The sequence below is a fragment of the Sycon ciliatum genome, chromosome 10 (genome assembly GCF_964019385.1).
Source record: "Sycon ciliatum chromosome 10, ocSycCili1.1, whole genome shotgun sequence".
Classification (NCBI taxonomy): domain Eukaryota; kingdom Metazoa; phylum Porifera; class Calcarea; order Leucosolenida; family Sycettidae; genus Sycon; species Sycon ciliatum.
Window position 1 is genome coordinate 18507534 of NC_088652.1, and position 25625 is coordinate 18533158.

General features: G+C 48.4%; 1 protein-coding gene across 1 annotated transcript; it reads left to right on the forward strand.

The window, feature by feature from the left end:
- The first annotated feature begins 14578 nt into the window (after window positions 1-14578).
- On the forward strand, window positions 14579-25022 carry LOC135826280 (uncharacterized). Its single transcript, XM_065338910.1, has 4 exons — window positions 14579-15694; window positions 16311-16922; window positions 22877-23233; window positions 23471-25022. The coding sequence occupies exons 1-4, from the start codon at window positions 15527-15529 to the stop codon at window positions 24356-24358; spliced, it is 2025 nt and encodes a 674-aa protein (XP_065194982.1). The 5' UTR covers window positions 14579-15526; the 3' UTR covers window positions 24359-25022.
- The last annotated feature ends 603 nt before the right edge of the window (window positions 25023-25625 follow it).

The following is a 25625-nucleotide window of genomic DNA, read 5'->3' on the forward strand; positions in this document are numbered from 1 at the left end:
TGTTCGAGGACATCTGTTCCAAGAACGAGTTCGAAGAAAGCGAATGGCTGCTGCGACTACGCATCGCGCTAGCGGGTAGCAAAGCGGAGAGGATATGTATTGGATGCAATAATTACGAGGAAGCAAAACGAGAGTTGCTTGCCTCGCTCGGAAAGACTCCGGATAAAGCGTGGAAGACATTGCTGACAGGCAAGCAGCGGTCAGATGAGTCGTTTCATCAATACGTTGTCCGTGTTTGCCGAGAGGTAGAGGTGTGGGCCACACTCGCTATGACAGAAGATGGCGAGGTGGACACCAAGTATAGCGCCGATATAGGAAAAATGTCCCCGGTGCTGCAAGCAATGGCAAAGCAGGTAATCTTGGAGCAATGCGGACCTGAGATGAAGACGTACCTGGTCGAACGGCAGTGCTACGGGATGTCACTGCGCCAGGTACAGGAGCACGGCGCGTCTTACCAGGTCGCGCACGGACGACAGGGTGATACTGCCAGGAAGCCAGTAGAACGATCCGTGCCAAGGCCCACGGCGTCGGCACAGTGCATGGCGATATCGGTCGCAGATGCAGAGAAGCAGCTAAAGTCGCTGCCACAGGAAGGGAGAAAGGGTTTTCTGCAGCGAGAGAGACTCTGCTGGAACTGCCTTAAGTATGGCCATATGGCCAGAGAATGTCGGTCAGGCTCGAGATGCACGAAATGCCAGAGGAAACACCACCTGCTAATACATGATGTGTTGGATAGAGCAGGTCACAGCCGGGAGAAACCGACTGAGATAGTTACGGAGAAGAATGTTGGGTCGTGCTGTCTACACTCGCCAAGTGTGCGGCTGATGACCGGAGTGGCACGAGTTGAGGGAAGAACTCGAAACGCGAAGGTTCGCGTGTTCCTGGACTCGGGTGCTGAGGCGTCATTCGTGACTGCAGCGTTGGTGTCAGCAATCGATGCAGAACACGTTGGGGTTGAAAATGTAGAGGTGAAGCCGTTCGGCGCGGAACCAACCCAATAGCGCATGGATAAGTACGCCATCACGATCCAGGGTAGCTCCGCTAGCATTCGGGTACGCGCGTTCGTGAAACCAACGCTTGAGCTGGACCTGAAGTGCGCAAGTCCGCAGACCATTGCGCAGTGGCACAGTTGGGGAGTAGAGCTGAGTGACAAGCCTCAACAAGGGACATCAGACGAAATACATATGCTGATTGGTGCAGACTATATCAACGCGGTACTGCACAGCAAGAAGGAAGTTAATGGTGAGACGGTGTGGAACACAGAGATAGGTAATGTATTATCTGGTCCAGCGTCTGCACCAAGTCGAAACAGTCAGCCGGTGACCGTGTCATGTGTCACAGCCCACATTGAACAACTATGGCAGTTGGATGAACCTCCAGAACAACATCAGCACCTGCCATCTTTCCCGCTATGTCGCCAGGGCAGCGGGTACCAAGTGGGTCTCTTGTGGCGAAATGAGCGTCGCCCAACGGATAACTTTGCTGAAGCTAGAGTCATCGCAACGCGGCTTCTTGAAAAGCTGAAGAGGAATGGGAAGCGTGCGCTCTATGATGATGTGCTGATCAGGGAGTACCGCGAGCTTGGAGCCATTGAGCTGGAGCCATGTCAGAGCGATGCCGGGTACTATGTATCGCATCATGGTGTATTCCGCGAGCACGCTGCAACCACGAAGTTAAGAGTGGTGTTCAATGCCTCGGCGACGGCTCCAGATGGCAAGTCGTTGAACGACATGGTTGACCCTGGACCGTCGCTATTGCCGAGTCTCGCAGGTATGCTATTACGGTTCCGTGAATATAAGAGCGCGCTGCAAGCAGACATCCGAAAGGCTTTCTTCATGGTCGCGGTTAATCCCGAAGACCGTCCGTACCTGCGTTTCTTGTGGCCCGGTCGAAGCGACAGCGATGAACTGTTAACCTGGAGGCTAACGAAACTGCCATTTGGCGTAAACTGCTCGCCATACATGCTTACTGCGGTGATTCAGCATCACTTGAAGGAGCTACGGGCGTTGTCTGCACCCAAAGAGCGAGATCGTATTGATCTCTTGCTCACGAGTTTCTACGTTGACGATTTGGTCTCTAGTGTGTCAAATGCGTCGGAAGCCAAGGAGATGCAAGAGTTCAGCGTGCGTGTGCTTACGGATGCTGGCATGGAGTTACGCAAGTGGCGAGGCAACGAAATCCCGTGCGATCCAGAGGCCGGAGATAAAGTCCTCGGTCTGAAATGGAAAACCAGTGATGACTTGCTCAGCATAGCAGCGCTAGGCGAGTCCGTTAGGCCGTCTGTTTGGACCCGGCGATCCCTCCTCAAGTGTGTTGCATCAGTGTTTGATCCGCTAGGTCTAGCAGCACCGGCAGTTGTGCCGGGAAAGATACTGCTACAGCAAGCCTGGAAAGTCGGAGGCGACTGGGATGATATGTTGCCTGATGGCATCGCAGCCGCATGCGCGCAATGGTGGGGAGAGTTGGCCGAAGTGGTGAGCATTGACATACCACGTTGGATTTGCTGCAATCTTGACACGCCGATTGCGCTTCATGCCTTCGCCGATGCCAGTGAGAAAGCGTTTGGATGTTGTTTGTATGCAGTCGTCAATGGACAGTCGCACTTGGTATTTGCCAAGGCCAAAGTGGTACCCGTGTCTCCACCCACGTTAGCCCGCCTTGAGTTACAAGCAGTATGTCTAGCGGCTCGCTACGCTGAGTTTGTGGTGAAGGAGCTGCGTGTGACCGTCACGCAAGTCTATGGCTGGACTGACAGTCTCACTACCGTTCATTGGATCAGTAATCCATCGTACAAATGGAAAACATTTGTGGCTAACCGCGTCAGTCAAGTCCAAGAGATATCGAAGAAGGTCGGCATTGTGTGGAACCATTGCCCGGGCCTTCACAACCCAGCAGATTTACCGTCGCGTGGCAGTAGTGCACAGCAGATCCGTAGTCCGTTCTGGAGGGGCGGACCAACCTGGATCACGGAGCCCAATGACTGGCCCACCGCATCCTCAACCGCAGCTACAGATGAGTCCAGTGTAGAAGTACGAGTGTCAGCCACCACCTGTAGTCGAGAATCTGATAAGGAATGGTGGCTCCGATTTAGTAAGTGGTCCAGGGCACAGGGCATGGTGACTCGGATGTTGCAGTGGAAGCACACTGAGCCTCGTGCTGAACTCTATTTTGCAGCAGACAACGTATTGTACCGCATCGTTCAAGCCGCATGTTTCACTGAGGATCTTGAGCTGATCAAGCAAGGTCAACCAGTGAAGCCTGGGTCGAAGGTGTATCACCTTGCACCGTTTCTGGATGAGCATGGAGTGCTCAGAGCCGGGGGACGACTTCAGCACAGCGAGTTGGCGTATGGAGCCAAGCACCCAGTCCTGTTAGGCAAACATCATCTGACCGAGTTGCTGTTGGAGAAAATGCATGTTGAAAGGATGCACCAAGGTGTAGAAGGAGTCTTGTCGTTCATCCGTCAGAAATTCTGGATTATCGGTGGTCGACGAGCGCTACGCAACATTACTCAGCGATGTGTTACATGCCGCCGCTACAAGGCTAAGGCTGCCTCAGAAGTCTGCCCGCCGCTGCCAGAAGACCGAGTTGTTCACGAGAGGCCGTTCGCAACTACCGGCATCGACTATGCTGGTCCGTTGTACGTGCGCCGTGGTGAGTCATCTCCGAAGGTATGGATAGCATTGTTTGTGTGTGCCACCACCAGAGCAGTTCACTTAGAGGTGGTCGATAGTTTAAGTACCGAGTCATTCTTGATGGCATTTCGGAAGTTTGTCGCGAGACGTAGTTTGCCGTCTCGGATCAGGTCTGACAACGCTACAACGTTCAAGGCGGCATCTGACAAACTGAGTGTGCCATGGATGTTCAATCCTCCAGCTGCACCATGGCATGGAGGCTTCTATGAGCGAATGGTTGGTACAGTGAAGAGTGCCTTGAAAAAGGTAATGGGAACAGCGTTTCTGAAGGTTCAGGAGCTTGAGACCATCTTGTATGAGGTTGAAGCAGTGGTGAATAGTCGTCCGTTAACTTATGTGTCTGATAGCCTGGATGAGCCACCAGTAACCCCTGCAATGATGATGGGTAACATTTGGATGTCGTCAGCGAAGCCAGCAGGTACCCCGGACGCTACGCATATGTCAGCGAGATTGCGTTACCTCAGTCAGACACTGAAGCATGTCAAGAATCGTTGGGAGGTGGAGTACCTAAGTCAGCTGAACAAGCACCAACAGACCATGTCGCGCCCTTTAGCTGTGGGTGATGTTGTCTTTGTTCTCGATGATACCAAGCGCAAACAGTTCTGGTGTTTGGGACGGATCATCGAGTTATTCCCTGGTCGAGATGGCAAGCGTCGTGTTGCCAAGGTTAAGTTGAGTACCAGTACCCTGTTGAGGCCGATCCAAAGGTTAGTGCCATTAGAAGTATCGTCACAGGACGTGGCTCCTGGGCTTGCCGATACCGCTCAACCTGCTATCGTCCCTCAGCAGCCAGCGTATGAACCGCCAGCACCGTTACCACCACCACGGCAGCAGGAGATGACGCGTTCTGGGCGCGTAGTCAGAGCCCCGGATCGTTTTTGACTTGTGTGCATTGTTGTACGGCGGTGAGAAGCCCTTTGGTGGGGAGAATGTTGTAAACCACCAGTTCTCAATTGGGAAAGGCCTTCGCGCTTATGGCATTGTATTCGTTGAAATGTTGTATTTCGACTCCGCCGTACCGCTGATGTTGCTGCATGGCATACGCTATATGCGTTGTGTGCGTTTTGCTGTATACGCTGTTATGTCCAGTTTTATATGCTTATGTTTTGCATGTACGCTGTTTCTGCATGCTATAAATAGCTGGTGTTATTAGTGTTCATTGTTAATTATCAGATGAAGTGAAATATACTGTGTAAAGGAAAAGAGTTGTCCTCGTGCCGTGTGGTCGTACGATCCTGACAATTTAGAGAATCTTGCAGGGTTCACAACAGTTACAATAGAGAGGTTAAGATGCACGTTATTTCTGACGTGACGCGAAAGTTCAGCTCGCGTTAGTTGCTCACACGTCGAAAAATCAACGCGAGTGACCTGCTGCTGACGTCGAAATTTGGAGTTTTACGCCAAATTGGACGTGAAATTGCGCGTCACGTCGGAAATAACGTGCATCTTAACCTCTTGAATGCCAATAATGCATTGATGGGCAACAATTTGGCTCAGTGATGCCCTCACCAGCATGACTAGTTCCAATGGGCCTGGGTGTCATGTACAGGGCCTGCAGTGGGCATAAGCAGATGTTTTGGCTATGTCACATTTGTACTGTCTGTGGGAATGACGAGTTCTTTGTCCGATGTCACACTTGTATTGTCTGTGGATAAGGCGAGTTGATAACACCCAGAAGAGTGACGGCGTACGTGTGGTGGTCATAGTCTTTCTCCAGGTAAGCAGGCTGGTGGTGGTGCTGATGCCAGTGATGGATTCTGTCTCCTGTGCTGTTTGTTTCTCCGGGTCTACTGTGGACTGGCACGTCTGTGTGACAGTATTATTATTCTATATTTCCACGATGGCCCATGGCCAATAAGGAACATAATAAGATTCAAATCAGTCCAGAATCATATAAAATCAGTCTAGCAAGTAAGGAAACCAACACATAATCATTGCAGGGGGATGGTTTTACGATGGGGTACAGTGTGAGCTACATGTACATGTAGTCAGAATACACAGCTGTCTAAGGTCCCCAGGCTGCGTATAGTGCTCTATGACCAGTGGACAGAACCAGTAATACAATGATCACACAGCAATGAAGTAAATAAATCGTTTTCCGCTGTTACTCGGAATTTCGTGTGGAACACTCATCAGACAGTATTGCTGTGTGATCATTGTACTTGTAGTTATAATACAATGCTTTGCTTCACGGAAACGTATTTCATTGCGAAGAGCTGCGCTTCGGTCCTCTGAGCTGTGCTGAGGAGCTCTAACAGAGCGAAACAGTTCCCGGTGCTTTCCACAGATTTGAGTAGTCATAATAGAAATATTCCGTCTTGCTTTTAGGTGTCCAAATCTGGATGTCTGCGGTTGCTTTCGCCCTCCATCAAGTTTGAAATTGAAAGCTTGGGGGGGGGGGCAGTTGACTGGATTTTGTATGATTTGGCGAGTTGGTTTGGCCTAATGCCACTATCCATGGACATTTACCATGTACATGTATGTAGTGGTGTAAAGACTAAAGAGCCTCGCCAGTAGTATTAGTTGCATAGAACGAGCTGGCCAATGCCGCTACAGTACTGTCGGGTCCTGAGGAAGGGTCAGGCTGCAATTTCACCCAGAGCAGCATACCAATGACGATGTACACACGGTGACTCAACTGTGCATAGACCATAATACATGAAAAATTAATATGAACGGTATGGGCGACGAGGTTGACCTCCAGTTCTGCGTAACTCAACAGTACTGTAGACTATAGTAGCTGAGGTCGTACAAAGATACTCACCAGTGCCAGTGGCTGTAGTGTTAGTTGCACAGAACGAGGCGGCTGCTTTTGGATGTTGTTGGCGTTCCACAGCCAAGTTTTCAAGTGATTGTGGCCAATGTCTCAGGTCCTTCACAGCTCGCAGGACTCAAGTGTTGTGTGTCAGAGCCTGTCGTGGTTCTCAAGCATGCAGCTTCCTGCGAGAATGTCCTGGCGCACTTCACCCTCTCAGAGTACTACTACTACTGACAGCCAGCGGATGGTATTAGGGGAACAGACGTAGCACATGTACTGGTGATGTAGTGATTACTGGTGCACCCTTGGTGGCAGCCCAAGCATCCACTATCATCCTGCACATTAGGTGGAGCATGTACACTGTACATTGTAGTCTCAGGATGGCTTAGCCAGCACTGAATCGGATGCATGGGGGTATGTCATTCAAGGTGTCCCGTGTTTACCTCCGTAACTCTCTTTTCCACTCCAGCTTCCTCTTGAAGAACGCTCCAAATATGGAGCGTGTGCTCTGGTTGAGCCTGAGCGGCATGCATTGTGTTCAGGCTCACGTGCTGGGCATGATGAACAATGAGGTATGGCGCAGACCTAATTTAGTGCTAGGCATGGCGCTTTGCTGGCTGTAGTAATCAACAATCACATGCATGACGTGTTGGCTGGTGGTCCGTGGGACATGTAAAGGGTATACATTCCACGGGTAACATACAGTGCAGGATTACAATGTTCTAACATCGTCACGGTCGTTTGATGTCCAGGCCCATTGCAGTCCATTAATGGGATTGAAGCTGGGTGTAGTTGATAGCTTCATGCGGGCACAGCAGGGGGTGTTGTAGAACACAAGGGACGTCCTTCCAGAAGGTTCCGCGTTCAAGAGAAAGGAATTTCCTCCCTGGGTGGCCACCCATAGTCACTGATTATTCTACATTATGCCGATGCGTGAAATTACCTTATTCTAAAGTCAGATGACATCGAACCATGATGCACTCACATGTATTACTGCACCAGAAAAGGAAGATGACGATGTTTCCCATGCTGTGATTTCAGTTTGTGTCACAGATACAGACATGATGGCCACTGAAGGATTTAAAAGCTTTAGTTCTGGACTTTCAAACCAGAAACAGCTTTTAGAACCAGAAATTGAAGACTGAAAACAAGTTAGCACCCGAAATACGAGCTAGTGGCTGACGATGATGTAACGCCACCTAACGTTAGTGACGTATAGCCAGGAGGTACGCCGTCCTGTGTGTAGGAGGTGGAAGCGCAGAGTCCAAGTATTATCTACATGTACATGTGTGCATGACGAAGCGCTGATATCGCATCAAGACTGAGGCTCCTTATACAACCTGGATTCCATCTTTCGGCCACAGTCTTAGAAATTCAGCGCTGAGTTCCGGTGGCGGACTGCAGGAGTGCAAGCAGCACCAAACACAGACGTCCGTACATGGAGATAACAACCCTGCGCTATACTACCCTAGCGTTATGTGTGACGATTGAGCTGTCATACATGTACTTGAAGGTGCAGCCTCTAGACGACACTGTGCTTGACTGTCCTTGCCACTGTCTAGAACAACGTTACAGGATATGCAGCCGTACAAGTATCCTCTCTTGGCACGGTGATGTGATAGCCATGTGCTGCCTGGTCAAGATTACACAGGACGTTTAAACTTGCCATAAATTAATGAGGAGGCACACATGATGAGGCAGGCGCATTGCGTTTTTTCCCCATTGTTCTGGATTTGCATATCCGCCGCGTGCGTGGATGACTCAAATTTCATAGACCGCACACGATGTCTGCAGCTGGGATTTTCCGGGTGTTTGCGACCGTCGTGAAGTCCCTGGGAAACGGAGAGGAAAGTTTACTTCTCACTAGTATTATTTACCCAATGTTTATACTCAACGTACATTTACATGTACATCATGTATATTTTATACTCAACGTACATTTACATTTACATTTACATGTATATTGTGAATACAGTCTAATGTCATAAAATGGCTGTAAATACAGTCTTTTTTATTTATTTATTTTTTACTTGAAACCACGCACCCAATTCGTAAAAGAAGAAAGAAGCAGGAAATGACAAAACAACAGACTAACAAGACATTGACTGAATGTCTAATGTCATAAAATGGCTGTAAATACAGTCAAATGTAAATAATAACAATTGTACTTCCAAATGTACAACTACGATGTACTTAGTGCAGTCATGTCAAAAACCGGCCTTGGACACCGAACACAACTGCCTCAGGACCGGATCGCCGCTTCAGCCACCACCCTCGCGACAGAGGTGTCCATGGCTGGCAGGGGACGAGTCCGCCGTGCGTCCCGCAAACAAGCAATGCTGGATCTCAGCAGGGCAAAAGACAGCCGGCACCGGATCCGCGACATGACCTGGCTGTACGGCTCCTTCGTCTTCTCTGAGACTAGAGACGCGACACGCTTGTAAAAGGTGGTGGCGGATTTCCCCATCCCACCACTGGCTGAGAAAACCAATGGCAGGAAGGTGGCATGCTCAATATCCCTGACGCGTTGGCCATAGTGTCGACGTTTTTCCTTCTCATGTATAATATACATGAGAAGGAAAAACGTCGACACTATACGTGTACGGACACGTATATTCTACGTACATGTATATTGTACGTACTTCGAAGTACACGTATACATGTACATGTACATGAACATTGGACTATAATACAGTGCTCAAACAGCAACAGTGCCGGTGAAGTCTCTCTTTGTCGCTTTATTACTCAGAGCTTCTTGTTTAACCACGACTACTATCCACTAAGCATTATGCAATATACCGGGTGTACCGGGAGAAGGGGGCAGAGGTGACAAAGGCATAACACTTCAGTAAGGGAGGTGGCAAAACCCAGCCCCTTTCGAGACTGTGGGGAAATCATGGGTGCAGTGATCGCGCAAGTTCTAGCCTGACAGCACACACAAGAACACATTTTAGCTGAACATGCGGGGTATTTATTGCTTCTACGGGGAAAACGTACTGGTTGTTAGCGGCCGCCGTGTGTTTCCTCCGGGACCGGACACGACAATTTCCTTTTTTTATAAGTAAAATTCCTCTTTCTATCCTCTCCTGACAGCAGGTTCATTGTAGTTATGCCCATTGTAGTTACAGCAGCATTTCAGATACCACCACCACTACATGTACATTTTTTTTTAATTTTTTTTTAATTTTTTTATTGGGAACACAGCCCTACAAAGAGACATGTGGAGACAAACACAAGACAAGACACAGGGGATGTAGGGACGACGTGCCGATGTACAGGGAGCAACTCGACCGACCAGGGGTCTCGGCGTTAGCGTTGCAACCTGGCATCGAAAAAAAGGGGGGGGGGGTTGCATGGTCCGGTAGCAAAAATAATAATTTCGTGCGAGAAAGGGGCGCTAGTATTGCACCAAATAATATAAATTAATACGTGTAATGACTAAACCAGAAGGGAAAATGAAGAAAGAGGACAATAATCATAACAAGCGAGTAGTAGTAGAGAGGTAAATACTAAATGGGTCTCAAATCTCAATATCATCGTCACAGGTACTGTGTGGACCACAGCCATCTCTTTCGGATTAGATCCTTACATACGTTGACCTTGAAGGTTTGGAGGCGTCTTGAATGAGGCTCGTGAAGCAGGAGGTCCGCAGGCAGGTTGTTCCAGGGTGTGATGGCGAAGAAGGGGAAGGATCGCAGGAGGTAGTCAGGGGCTGTGCGAGGGGGTGTCCACTTCAGCTGAAAGGCATGGTGCGTCTGACGTGTTTGCCGTGTGCACATGCTAGCTACGGCAGGGGGCTTGGTTGGTGGCAGCATGGCCTTTGCCTGGGGAGGCCCTGGAATGTAGTGCAGCTTGAACAAGTATGACAGGGCTGCCACCATCCGACGAAGCTGAAGACTTTGGAGGATGGTTCCAGGTCCCAGGAAATGCAGGGCACGTTGCTGAACCTTGTCCAGCTGGGCCATGTTAGTTGCGGCTGCGCTCGACCAGGCCAGTGGGGCATATTCAAGTAGGGGTCGCACGAATCCCTTGTAGACCGTCACTCGACCATGGTCGTCCAGGATGGGTGCTGCCTTTCGTAGGAAACCCAGCCTTTGGGAGGCGCGCAGTGCAACACTGCGAGTGTGCGCTCTGTAGGAGAGAGTAGGGTCGAGCATGACTCCCAGCAGCTTCAGGGTATCTGTCTCCTGGAGTACTTCACCTCCAAAGGTGACTGGTGGAGTGCAGGGGGGAACGTGCTTGCGATGTAGAGTCATGCGCTGTGTCTTGGCTGGCTCAAAACAGATACGCCACTTGCGGCCCCACTCCTCAAGACTGTTGAGGGACCCTTGGAGGGAGGCGGTGGACTGTTGGAGATCGTCAGTTGGCTGTACTAAGCTGTAGAGTGTGGTGTCGTCTGCAAAGCTGCTCAGCTGTAGAGGCGATGGTTCGATACCGGACCGGCTTGACAGCCAAATTTGTATCGACCCAAACCGATCATCAGCGTTGATTGTTCACTTGAAATATGTTTGTGGAAGGAAACTGGCATGTTGAAGTTTGCTCTGGGGCCAGAGTCAATCGAACTGAGCCACTCCTATGTGTTGACCCATTGCCTCCAAGTTGCCCAATTTTTCTCTTCAAATCAGAGGTGTTAGAGTGCACGTCAAACTCACTCTGGGTCTGAAATTAAGTAATAATTATTAATTATTATTGTTATCGCTCCACGACGGCCAGTACAGAGTAACAATAAGCCTTGTGTGTGCTTCCATTAGGTTTGATCGGTGTGCGGTGCTTTATTGGCGAGAGGCGAGCCGCTGTTTACCTGCGACAAGTAGTTGATTTTTCGAAAGTCGTAAAACTCAAGTCGCAGTGGGAAGCAACACGTCAAAAACTCAAATGCTTGGTATGGCGCTTCTGGTCATCGCAGAGCCATGGCATTTTGGCGCTGAGTAAAACACATCGTAGTCTCACTGTGACATACGTTTTCTAATCAAAATACCAAGAGAGAAAGTGAATATTGAGACCGTTCCGGTTTGCGACCTACATGTACATGTACATGTATGTCCTAACGTTATTTTGAAACCGTCGCCTCATACGTACATGTACATGGACATGTATACTGATGTACTGGAATACGCTGATGAGCGCTGTGTTAGCATGGATCTACCCACGTGCGTTCGTTGAGTTCCAATTTTAGCATCAGCGTGGAGGCTAACTTCTTCCCAAGTGCCCAGCAATGTGTTCTGATGAAGCATACTAAGCTCCATTACGTCGCAATGTCGCAGTAATGTTGCAATGTACAATGACAATGTACACATAACACAAACCAATGTTGTGTTTATGTTCTCCTATGAATGAAACGAATGCAGACATGACGTCACATGACTATAATAAGGCGCTGCGCACCTGCAGAACGTCTCACCCAGGACAGGACCTCTGACTGTATTGAGTGCCAGGGCCGCCCTCGAGCCTCCGTGATTGTATGCCACGACATCCAATCGGCGTGTTGAGGTGTTTACTCCATTAACCATTCGAATCGGTAATTATATGGTCATCGCAGGATGACTGTCGGTTGTACATGTACATGTGCATGTAGCTCGTCGGGCGCCAAACAATCCACACTGCTGAGACACAATACATGTGAAAGCTGTAGGTCACACTGCTAGAAGAGTGAAGTCAGTGGCATGTACATTTTGTACAGGAGAAAAGATCGAATTCATCCAGCACCTTTCCAAACCTAAGGACCAGAGAGTAAACGATATTGGTGCCCCTCTACTCTAGGCAATAAGGCATTGGGTAGTGGGTACTCGAGACACTCTCGAAAACCTCCAACCTACTATCTGTAAACACTTGAAGTAACAGTTAGTTGTTAGTGGCTGAGTAACCCGGAAAGTATACAATGTACATGTACATGTATTATTTGCATGCTGATGAAAAGATTTTCTAAAGCTATTGGAATCTCGGAATCTGAGACATGGATGATGCGTTTGCCCAGTGCGTTCCACTGTTCTTTTCTTAGATCGAAGTAGCTGTTTGTACATAATCTATGCTAACAGGGGTACCCCTGTGGAACATGAGCAATGTTCTAGATAGATGTAGGTCTACAGCCCTGCATCAACCTTCAAGTACATGTACCGTAAAGTACCGCCAGAGCGCCCCACCATCTCGTCCTTTCGCGGTCGTATTGTGGAGGTGGTCTCCTGTCTGTAGGTCATACGACACAAACTTTGAACATATATTGCACGTTGTGGAGACGATCCGTATCTTCGAGCGGACACGAGCTCCATACAGAAACCTGCTTAGTGTGACGTTAGCCGTACACTATGGTTCTCACACCGTACAAACTAAGTTACTTCGTGGAACTGTGCCATACGATTTTCCTTTCCCTGGCTGTAAAATCAAGGTGGGGCGCTCTGGCGAGACGGGGCGCTCTGGCGGTACTTTACGGTACATGTGCATTCATTGTGCTGGAGAGATTCCATTTTGCTGTATTTGCCGATGACTCTTGTTAGTATACTAGTAGTTGAGGACTGTTTCATGCTGTTAGAATAGCAATGCATGAGCGCGCATACATTACATGCACATCCTACATGTATACGCTATACAGTGTATCCCTCGGCCGATCTATGCCTATGGTCATGTGAATCTCCTATCTGGGTCTATTATAGAGGAAGAAGCTGAGAACATAACTTGTGGAAGTCTTTTTCTAGCAGAGAGTGGCTACTTAAAAATCACAGTGGCTCAATAGAGCCTGGCCAGTTGCTGTGCTAAATGTACTTGTGAATACCGGTACAATGTACATGACATCTTTTGTCAGTTTTGAACGACTGGAGCTGTACGTTTAGACATTAAACGTGGATAATCAGAGAGCATGTCAGTTTTCAGTAGCGTCACGCTGGTGGAAATGAGTTTGACATGTACTAGAGAGAGAGAGAGAGAGAGAGAGAGAGAGAGAGAGAGAGAGAGAGAGAGATAGAGAGAAAGAGAGAGGGAGAGAGAGAGAGAGAGAGAGTGAGAGAGTGTGAGAGAGAGAGAGAGAGAGAGTGGGAGGGACATACCATATTAATCATATGACAGATGAATGATCGAATGGCTCAGTCGATCTTCCATGTCCCCTTCCCCTCCCTGAGATCTATGCAAATGAGGAAAATCTTCCCCAATCACATCCTTTCTCTTCTGACAACAAGGATGGTTGAGCGACTGGCATGAACCTTGGAGTGAATAATTATGGCAAAGTTAGGTCCCAAATTCGATGCGTCAACGCCGAAGGATGGGTATATGCACCTACATGTAGGCTATGAGCGAATCTGACAACCGGAGGTACATTGTATCATTGTGTAAGTGCTGCCACAATGCACTGAAGTCACCAACAATGGTATGGTGCCTCCCGAAAACCTGGAGGTACCTTTCCTTCATTCACAGACGATGCCGATATGCCACATGTTCATTTCGCTCATTAAAGTGGGTTCCCAACTCGGTCGTCAAAGCCCAGTTTCGGAGACCTGGGAAATTCCTTGAACTTCATCGTCCTCCAGGCATCTTGCCAGAAGCAGATACGTCAAATTTGTTCCGTTTGGCCCAGCGCAAATTTCCAGTGGACATCTGACCGCGTCCTGAGGTGGTGTTGAAGTCAGTTTTAGATTCAAATGAGCCCAAGGTCTAGGGTTGACCCCGCTCGGCATCATGCCGCACAAATGCTGCTACCCGCGGTCAAGCTTCAGCCGCACTGAACCTACCCAGAATTACGTCTCGTCACAGCCTGAATGCTATTTCAGTTTTGGCAGCAGACAGATGGAACATGCTTCCACCTGGATGCCGTCAAGCTAAGCCCATGGCTGCATTTGTCACGAGCACCAAGTCATTCCTAGGGTTCCCAAGTAAGAAAGGCAACGGCTGTTGGGAGTTCCCTAGTAAAATAAGAAATTCTACTACTACTATACTACTGCTGTTTCCACTTGATTCAGGGCGGGAATATTTCAAACAACACAATACAAATTTCCCGGAGTCATAACTAATACGCTAACTGTAAGGATTTCAGAAACCTTAGCCGCTTCTTGGAGAGTGCTGATGGCCAAAACCTTGTTCTTGTGTGCCTACATTGGAATCCCGAGAGGCACAACGAGAACAGAACATAATTTGTAAGGACATTGTGCTATATTCCAGACCTACTAGGCATTGTGAACCGGGGTTAAACTCTTTTCAAGTGTGTTTCCACATGAGCCTGCGTCACACCGTGAACGCACCAAGCAACCAATTGTCGACTCAAATGCTTCTATTTCGGTTCCGTCCAGATGCGTGGGGCTGCAGTGCATTACTTGGTCGAGTTTGTTTGACCGTGAGTGCAGAGCGAATGCAGAATGCCATACCTTCCAGGCACAATTTCACTATTCCTCTGAGGGGCGGAGATCGTTTCGGGAGTTCCCAGTTCAACGTGCATGATGGTTGGATTCGGAAGTTGAAGCGTTGCTATTGCAGACATGATCGAGGTACAGTACTCTTGGCATGCTGATCTGCTCCGGATCGGTTTGAGTGCAACTTCATTCATACAACAATTTATATCCATCTACAGCCTTGCAAGTGCCCGTATCATCCTGTTTGTGAGTGTCATTACGAGAAAGACGGTGCAGCTCTGAACTGTGCGCGGCTAGCTCTGGTGAGGCAGCATGTAGAAACCAGACCAGGATGACGCTCACTCTGTGCCGATGTTGGTGGCTCGCTGGCACAAGCCACTCGTATCGCACTTGAACCCAATTGTGAACTGGCTCTGACATGATGCAAAGCCACCACGAGGCACACTATGTTTGTCTATGTCGAGCAAAGGAATCTGGAAGAGAGTCGCGTGTGTAAGTTAGTTGAACACACTGCACTGATTTATGAGAAGCGTGTCGGGACAAGCTCTACAAGGCCAGGGACGACGAGGCGATGCGAGCAAGTTCGCCACGAAGTTATTGAAGTCGACGAGGGTATAAAAGGTCTCCACCGGGTGTTAATTGGTAGTAAACAAGGCAAATGTGCTAAGCGTCTTCCACGGCTGAATTTCCCACCGAGCAGATATTTTCAGTGAGTTGTTTAGTGTGGAGTTAGGCGATGCATCATGCCAGACATGGCAGGACCCGTTGTACCTGAGGGAGACGAACATCATCATCACCACCATCACCACCACGCAACAGGCGTAAGCACCGAGGACGATAGTAACAGCAGTAGCTACTGGGCACGACCAGAGGCTGACCGTGCCACACCACCTATGTGGAATGCCAGACAGGTATGTACAGTATATATGCATGGTCGGTGTGTTTCTGCATGCTGTTGTTCTCACTTGCAATTGGCGTTTTAGATATGGACGAGGCGCTAATCGTGCAGCCATTGCCACATGCATTCTGCTAACAAAACACAGTGCCAGGTTCTCTGCCATGCGTGCAACTGCGTTTCGTTTGTATAAAGGTGTTAGATCGCTTCATGCACATACATTTCCGTCGCGTGGATGATGCCGGCCAGGGCGCTCGGGCCCAGCGGAAGTCACACTGTCAAGAATAAAGTTCTTCACCCTATCCTAGTGTTAAACATGCACGTGTCCAGTGGGCAAAATGTGAATTACCTACGACCATCTGCTCACAATGTCCATGGATAGCGTGCCCTGACGCTGGACCGCAGTCCATAGAGCTAGCTTGAGAGTGGCGGACGGAATGCGCGCGTGCCTATTCCTGATCGCGTCTCGACACACATTTGCTGGCTTACACCAGAGAAAACAAATTGCTATTTCCCCCCGCGTCTGGGTTTATTATCTTCATGTCGCATCTTTGTTTGTCAGGGCTTGTTTCAGTAGGACACCCGGTTGTGCGCTTGCTTTAATCTTCTTGTGGTCTGCTCTGTATCTTTAGACCTTTCCTGGGCTGAAACGAAGAGATCAGGAGTGGCCAACTACTTCACATTCAGCTCCCCACAACGCTCCGGATGTCCAGTGTACACCCACCATCAGCGGCTTAAGAGTTCGACAAATGGTGGACAAGACCACAGTGACGGCGGGCTCGGCCAGCGAGCAGACTAGCCAGGTTCCATCGACGGCGCACCCAATAGGCGATCTCCTGCCCAGTCTTCCAGCAGACGCTTCAGTAATGGACCACCATCGCCACCAACAGCGCCAGCAGCAGCAGCAGCCCAGGGATGACAGTCAGCAGCGCTATGGACGTTCCTCAGGTCATCCTGGTGTCCTTGTTCCTCCTCATCGTCCACACCAGCTACCTATGACTAATGTCAGCACGACCACTGCAACCGGAGAGCAACGACACGGAGGACAGGGCGAAGAGGATGATGCGGACAGTAATGACTCGTCATCGGAGCGAAGGGAAAGCCGCGCAGCCACCTCGTCCCAGTGGTATGACGATGACGAGAAGAAGACACGCGGTCGAGTCCGAATAAAGATGGAGTTCATTCAGAACAAGTTGAAACGCTACACAACGTTTAGCAAGCGAAAGGCTGGACTCATGAAGAAGGTAAGACCGACCTCTATGCACAATTATGATGTCTAGCACATTGTGTGGACACTTTGCATTACCATTGGGTTCAAAATTCCTATCTGCGATGAAATGGAACAACGTGTTGAGGCCAAAATCTAAACCATTATTTGAAACTCCGTAGATCAGTGTATCGTATTTGTTGACTTGTAAAGATACTGTTTCTATGAACATTGCACGAATCCAATTGGCGCGTGTCAACCACAGATCAATTCCTGATGTACCGAAAGGGTACTATGGTAAATGTGATGATGGCGTTCGAAATGATGTCCATTTAGAATACTGAGCAATTTCTATATTGGTTTGAACTGCTTGTATCTAGTAATGATGTATCATATGTACAGTCGTAACACCTATTGTCGGAATGCAGCCCTATATTTTTCCTGACAGCGAGTAATGGTACGTTTCCTGTCAATAAGATTAGTTTTGTGCTGCCATGCGGACAAAAAAGGTCAACCTAATCGTGATAGGGAAATCGACTTCCAGTTAATAGGTTGTGTCTGACATTATGAGTTGTTGTTGTAGAAGTGTATTTAACGTCGCACAGTTTGAAGACCACACGGTGTAGCACTCCTATTTTGAAAACCCAAGAGAGTTGAGATGGTTTTTGACGCAGGCGACAATTCGTTAATGGGATATAGAATCTGCACTAAGTCTTGTCTCTGCGAGATGCTGGGAAACTCGAAGTGCCTGGTGCACTGACACAAGCTGCAGTTCGTGTGGCGCTCCGCCGCACTCTCGTCAATGGTGCAGAACGACTACTAATTGGCTAGTGCATTGTGAATACACACCTACCCTAGAGTCAAACTTGTGAACAGAAAATTGTTTTCGCCTGAAGGGTAGAAATTGCCAAGTGGACCTTCTGTATTCAATCCGAATGGTAAGGTTTGGGAGGATAAGGGTCGCCTTCCCTTTGTCCAAAGTGACACTGTTTGACTCAGTAGTCGACCATGCTGGCATCTGTTTCTCGCCTGATCAGTTATGTGACACCCGATGGAAATGACGTGCTCTTAGTTTATAGCCCTGGCGTCCGGTCCTGCGACACTGGCCCAAGCCATGGGGTTATCCTTGTGGCGAATCGTCTCGCGCATATTCAACATGGCCTACAGTATTAGCGTCGGCATCAGGTGCTGGTCGCTGTTCAAATCCTCAGAAAGCTGACATAGATGTAGTAATGTGTGCGTGTTTATCAACTCTGGCCGCTTGTTGGACTTGCACAGAGTTTCTTCGTCTTCCGGATTGTTTTTACACTAGTGCCTGTGGTGACGTGAACCTGAGAGTTACCCCCAGGCACCGCGTGTTTAAATTATGCACACATCTACGTAGAGTTAGGATATGTGGGTGTTAGGCTCATGGCGGGGGCAGACTGGAGACTCTATTCTTGCGATCTCTGGATAAAAACAACAATACATCCCGTGCAAGCGTCTGCATCGTTGTAGCTGGGAGGGATAATTGACCTGCGATTACTGTGCGCAAGTTAATTGAAGGTGCTCTCCTAATTACACTAGAACTCAGATACTCTTCTGCCAACTCACGGGGCTCTGGAGAGGTAGGGAGTGGCTGATATTAGCATCGTCAATCTCTTCTCATGCGTTGAACAGCAGAACCGGATACACACGCCACTCTCCACAGAGTAGTAAAGCATATGTGTAGGGGTACTCCTTCAGACAAGGTCATAATTATGCGTTGCCGCAATAACGCTAGCAGAAGAGACAACAATTATCAGTCATCGCTTTTGGGAGGTAATACTGAGTTTGGGTCTGGTTGCCCAATCGAAAGACACGCTCCAAGTCTTGTGACACATCCACCCTTACATATGGGAACGTCACCGCATAACGTTTCGATGCCATTTGCAATGTCTGGAGGATATTCTGGGGACATAATACTCTGTTTTGGGTCATTGTTACCGAGACTATTTACTCCACTGCAATGTGTTATTCTGTGTATGGGTGATAGGGGAGTGAGCGTCACGCGAATGCCTTACAGCATTATGGGAACAGCACAGGGGTCCAGGATTAGTCCAGCGTTCAGTGTGTTTGGTTTCTTGACCTCGCTGTCATCCCCTTTACAGGCGTTGACCTTTTTTCAGACAGCTGCATTTAGTCACTAAAGTGCCCACACCGTCACCACATACGCGTACTCCACGTGTCTCCCTCTCTGCGTCTTCCAGAGCAGGAAACACTGAGAGTACGTTTGAGGAGACCACTGTTTCATCAACTTTTGTGCATAGAATTTGGCTACTTGTTGGGTTGTGATGTTGAACGCACAGTTGCGACCACGTTCGATCTTCCAATGTATGGCTATTATTGTTTCTACATGTGATTCCTGAAGTTCCGGACAACTACATGTACCTCTGGCATACATTGTACATTGACGGATGCTCAAGGACTGCCGTTGAAACAGATGGAAGATTGATTGATTTAGGTTTGTTTACCGAGCTGTCACTAATAGGAGTTGCACGCAGATGAGTGGCATGAGGTGGCGAGTATAATCAGTATGCAGGACAACTAACCCACACTGCCCCCAGAAAAAAAGGTTTGGCCTACACTGATGCCTACACTGATGGAGATGGAGATTACAGGTTGCCAGCGTAGCGTCACCAACATGCCCACAGTGCGACTCTGTACCAAATCAGACCATCACACAGTGCTCAAATTTGTGAGTGCTATCACTCTCTCTCTAGCCGCAGTAGTACCGTCGTTGAACAATGCCTAGCTTCCGGTCTGTATTGTTTTCACAGCCACTTTAAACTAGAGTGAGAATTGCCTGACACTACGAAGCACTCACTGCACTTTCTCTCTGGAGTATTGAAGTGGTTGCATTTCCAACCCTTCAAACCTGCTCCCCGGGAGTCGCCCCAACAGCGCATGAACACATCGCACTAGTCGCGTTCCAAATTTGGAAATTCTTTCTCTTCCCCGTGCTCGGGCTGTCTGGAAGTGATCCTCTAGCATGAAGTGCTGGTGGACAATTGAACAGCGGCGAGTCATATTAGTTCAGAGGCTGCGATCGGCAGAGGGCACTTCTCTCACACTTGAAGGACTCGACTCAGTGGGGTGTAATGTTTACCAGAGCCTCAAGAGCACCTCTAAGCATTCCGCGACAATTTGTGGTCTAGAGTGTTCAGTTGCCGTACTCCATGGTCTGTTCCTGCACGTGCCACGCACCTCTACTTCATACACGGCAACGTGTAACACCAAAATCGTCCAGGACATGCGATGTTCAACTAACTAACTTAATGTGTACATGTAAGTTCGTGAAGATGCCTATGACTGACAAGCAAGACGACATGACCCATGATGTAGGGCCAGGGTTATCAGGCAAAACTACGATGTAAGTTGAAGTGAGTTGCTGGGCAAGATTGCTGCTGCCATCGCTACACCCCTGACCCCTGTGTATCAAAATAAACAGTGTGATACCGTTCCCTATTAAATCCATGTCTAAGCACTTACCCACTTTCCGTGTTCCGAGTTCTAGCACGTGAGGTACGGTGACGTCAACGGGCCAAGCGCTCTAGCCTCGCTGAAAAGGCGCGAGGAGGTTTCAGCGCAGGAATTCGCCAAATTTGGCAGGTCCGACGGGCGATTCGTGTACGTTCTAGTATAGGGCACTGGTAGCAGTGGCAGTGCATACGGATGCTGTCCACTTGCGCACATGCACACACAGTGCACACTCATGTTGTTTACGACTCTACACACTATCGTCTAAACAAGGACACGCTGGTCGTGCTGTTGCTATCCTGAAAGCCAGCAAACAACAGGGCGGTGTGTTGGTGGACAGTGCTTGCCATGGGCGACGTGAGCAACGTCGAACTCCTTTCTCTCAAGAATTTCTGTAGTGATTGGCAACAACATGCGTTGACTTCCTGCTCTCTTCTTATGGTGTAATGGTGACTGGAGACTAGAGAGAACATTGTCATTTATGGTGTCTCGTGCATTCATAACCGGAGTTCCTCCTCTGTATGAGCTCTTAAGCCGACTACCTATAGTAATCTATATTATACTAGTTAAACGAAGGGAGGATATAGAGTGACGACCGATGACGTGATGTTGGACAATGGTGTTGGCAAAGGAAATTTGCCTGTGCAGGCAGAGGTGCATGGGATATTCCTATACAGGCACCTACAATGACAGTAAGTCTGTTGTGATGGGCAACCTGGGTGCGTCGGTATTAACATGGTGATGTGAACTCCACCGAACCGTGGTGACTTTGAATGTGGTTATCTCCGTGTACACGGGAAACTCGCCTTGTGGTCGACAGAAATTTTGGGGAAAATCATCAATTTCAATAACGACGCAGCTTGGGTCCCTATAACATAATTATGTGCATTTCCGCGGCGAACAGATTGGGACACTGAAGCGAAGTGTCGTGTGGTGGGATGCCGCCGTACGCGTAGCAAGTGGAACGCTAATAGCGTTCTCATCTACATTGTACATGTACATGTCACGACCCGCCTGGCGCAGTCACACGTGTACATGTACATGTACATGTCATGTATTTGCAAAGCAGCACTTCTCCAATTGTAGCAACTTTCAACCGAATGCAAATGCATACAAAGTCATGTACATGCCGCAATGCCATCAACATTAAACATGCAGGCCTGGAATGCCCAAGCACAAAATGTATTTGTTCGCCTAGAAGCACAGGGGAAATTCCCTTCAGATATCATCCCCACTGCATATAAATGTACACGTACATGTACATGCACTTCGAAGTACATGTACAGGGGTTTTCGAATTTCAAGAGAGCTTAGTCTAACCTAAGGCTAAGGATACGCGAAGAGTTGATGCTGTCTTGCGTATACCAGATCTGATCGTCTATTCGCCGGATACCAGTACATGTAGTTTGATTAGCAGGAACGTTACATGTAGGTACCTTCGCAGTTCTGACTGATGGAGACTTCCAGTTACACAAGAAGCGACATAATGATGACAAAATGATGACATCATGATGACGAAAGTACATGTAGGAAGCGGTGCATGATTGTGTTAGAAATTCATTATTTGTTACAAGATACACAACTAGGGGATATGCTCGTATTCCTATTGTAATACATGTAGATCTAAATCTAGTAGATGTAGAAGCTTGGGAGCCTGAAGTGGCCAGGTGGTGACAGGAGTGGAGGACACCTAGAGCATGTTGAGGACAATATCGGCGACTATTGGAGTAGAGGAGCGTCTTCACAACACCTGTGTGGGTTTCTGGAGACTTCGCTCTGCGAGCCGCCACGTCAGGATCAGATTAAATTCCTGTAGTTTGTACGAATGGAGTCTGTTAATACTTAGCTCCCTCATCCTTCGTCAGTTCGTTCACTTTCGAAAATTTCCTCTGTTCACTCCAAATGGTCTTTATCCTCTCCCCCGTAACATCCTAACGTTGAATTCATCCATCAGGTGCCTGCTGGTCACGTAATCCAAACACTGTTCCGACAAAAAAAAGATATTGTTTCTTTTCTTTCATACTATTCTGTTCTCGCAGTTCGTAGTTTATCGTAAAAAAACCTACATGCACATGTACATGCGTGAGTTCTACATGTGTACATGTACATGTACACATGTATGTCTGTAATATATGTACATGTACATGTGTGTCTGTAATATATGTACATGTACTTGAGTACTGTCATTCCGGGCAGAAGGGATCCCATTATGCTTACCTGCCAACCTTTGCAAACCTGAGATCGGGACAATGACATACCTACATGTAGGCATAAAAAAGGCATACAAATGTGCCTGTGAAGCATGCGACTATGGCACCTTTGGGTGCCTTTCACCACCCTCGATATAGGGACAGTCCCGGCCAAATCGGGATGATTGGCAGGTGTGCAATGTCTTGCGATGCGACACTCATTGCTCACATAATCACAAGTTCTAATGTTAAGATATCTGACCACAGTCCCCATGTTCACCCCCTTCTGCTCCTTCTGTCCGCAGGCATACGAACTGAGCACCTTGACTGGCACTCAGGTTATGCTGCTCGTGGCGTCGGAGACTGGACATGTCTACACTTTCGCCACCACAAAGTTGCAGCCGATGATTACGTCAGAGGGCGGCAAATCTCTAATTCAGGCTTGTCTGAATGCTCCCAACGAACCAAGCAGTCCGCCATTTGACTACGGTATAGGCAGTGACAGACCAACTTTAGCAGATCCCAGGATGGCTGCAACACCAGCAGGAGACAGCCGTGTCCCAGTCGACCCGAAAGTAGCGGCTAGTCTGCGGCAGTCGCACACAGGATACGAAGAGACGGAGTTGATGTGTGGCGTCAAAGAAGAAGCTGATATCGCCTCTCTTCAGGTTGGTGGAGTCTGTGGCTCAAAAGAAAAAAATACGTGGATTGCATTGGACAATTGCAGGATTTGCTACTTGCCGTCTGATTGATCAGTAGTCAAGAGATCTAGCTCGAAAATATAATTATTGTGTTATCTACATCCTGAGAAAACGTTTGAAATCAGAGGTTGTGTCTGTTCATAGAGTCTGAAAACGTAACGACGATATGTACGTGTTTTTTTCATTTCTCTGCTTGACCTTCAGGGTTACCCCAGAGTAGATGAGCATCTGGGTATGGTTATACCACCTAGCTCCTATCCAATGTCCTACCATCGTCCGTCGGAACAGCAAGGAACCATGGCGTTCGGGCAGGACTTCGGCAGCAACCAGCCACACGCAAGCCTTGAGCGACACGATCTTCTTCATCGCCACCAACAGCAGCATCATAGTCAGCAGCAGCAACAGATACAACGGCAGCAACACCAGCAGCAGCAGCAGCTTCAACACCAGATGTCGCAGACACGGCCAGGATTTTCGCAAGATCACCACCACGGCCTCCAATCATCGCCCCTGCTACCAACGTCTAGTTCAATGCCATCAATCAGTCACCAGCCAAGTGACACCAGTAGCAGTAGCTTGTTCTCCACGGGTTGTGTGTCCTGCGTTGCCAAGGATCCTGCACCCAGTGCGTTCCAATTGCCATCCACTGGACTTATTCAATCTCAGGCTATGATCACGAACCATCCAGGCCAGGACTTTTCGCCCCTAAGCCACCCGGGCCACACTCCGAACCGCCCGACTCCCAGTAATGTCCTGGGAGACCTGCCCCACGAGGGTGGTGATCGATCCGGGGGACTATTTGGCCAACAGATGAACAAGAGCATGGCACCGCCAAACCTGACTCTTCCCACACAAGCACTGGGTCAGCAGCAACCTCTTCCACCAGGCCACATCGGCAGTCCACCATCTCATGGCCACCTCATGCAACTTCACGATCCACCCCCAGGCCCCACAGGTATACAGTCACACCAGCAACAGCAGCAGCAGCACTCGCATCAGCAGATCTTTCCAGGTGTCCCGCGCACCCAATCGTCACCTTCTGCTCCAAAGCTGACGCACCCACCTCCGTACGGACACTATCCCTAGTGACGTCACGTGTGTCGCGGCTCAGTCTATGTGGAGGACACCAGACGATTGCGTTATGACGATAATGATGATTATGTTTTATTATGACATGAGATACGGTGAGCATGAAGATCAGTAGTTCACCCATCACCATGGTTAGCATCATGCAATGCCCGCCTGCTGTTTTTCATTCCCTTCGAACCACCACGTGCTGAAGATGAACGGTTTCCTGCTAGCAGTGTGCACGCAAAGCTGCTTGACCATGGGCAAGGTAGCCCTATGCTCTGATTACCCTCACATCATTCCTGTTTGATTGAACATGTCAGAATGAACATTCCTTGCCTTTCACTTATTGAAATATCTAATGGTGGATCATGGCATATGTCTTATTATGATTTCTGCTTGCGAACCTACTACCTGTAGCGTTTCGCGAGAGACTACTATTAGGCAAAAATGCATGCTTTGTTCAACATGTAGTTTTTTGCACATAATCATAGACAGCACAGTCTCCGTTCCACCAACCTAATTGTGAAAAACTGCCAATCTTGTTGATTCAGCACTGTCATAATTATCACAAACACTGTTTTATCTTGGACAAATTTCCCTACTTTCACATCAATATCCGATTGGTGTCGATCAATGAGCCTATAACCTACCTCCCAGATTTGTACATACTATCTCCTTATCTCCTTATCGTCTACTAATTGTGACAACAACAGCAAAAACAACAACAACATTCAAACTATTGATGAGATTAGGGGGCCTTCATGTTAAATTAAGCCACATATTACGAGTTGCGATATTGTGCCAAGTTCCCAGAGCGCTTTCGCACGACTAACTTCTCTTGGGATCTTAAAACTCAGCGCGTCGAGGAAAAGATAGAAAATGCAACCGAGTCCGCATGCATGCATTGATGTGCTTGCATATCAGCAGGACACGTGACGTCGTACGCTAAATGAGTCCCGGATCTACAAAGGGAGCCGCTTATATCATTTTTGAATAATTTTAAAAGCTATCGGTGTCATGACATTGCAGAGCAGATCACGGTGCGAGAACACCTCAGTCCAAAACCGTCATCCATCAATTGGTAGCCGCAGGTCAGTAGGTTAAATGCAATCTTTTTGCCATCTCTACAATCATAATTATTATGATCGGTTTTTGGGGCTCTTGGTAGTACACGTAGTACATTGTGCCGTTGAGCCACCCAAGTAAAATAAATTCATTACAATAGAATACAGGCATTGACTTGGCTCATCGCATGCTCGATATCCCGTTCAATACACATCCT

Coding starts and splice junctions, on each gene's coding strand:
- LOC135826280 (XM_065338910.1), top strand. CDS start 15,527: ATGCCAGACATGGCAGGACCCGTTGTACCTGAGGGAGACGAACATCAT. Junction 15,695..16,310: donor CTATGTGGAATGCCAGACAG/GTATGTACAGTA, acceptor CTGTATCTTTAG/ACCTTTCCTGGGCTGAAACG. Junction 16,923..22,876: donor AGGCTGGACTCATGAAGAAG/GTAAGACCGACC, acceptor TTCTGTCCGCAG/GCATACGAACTGAGCACCTT.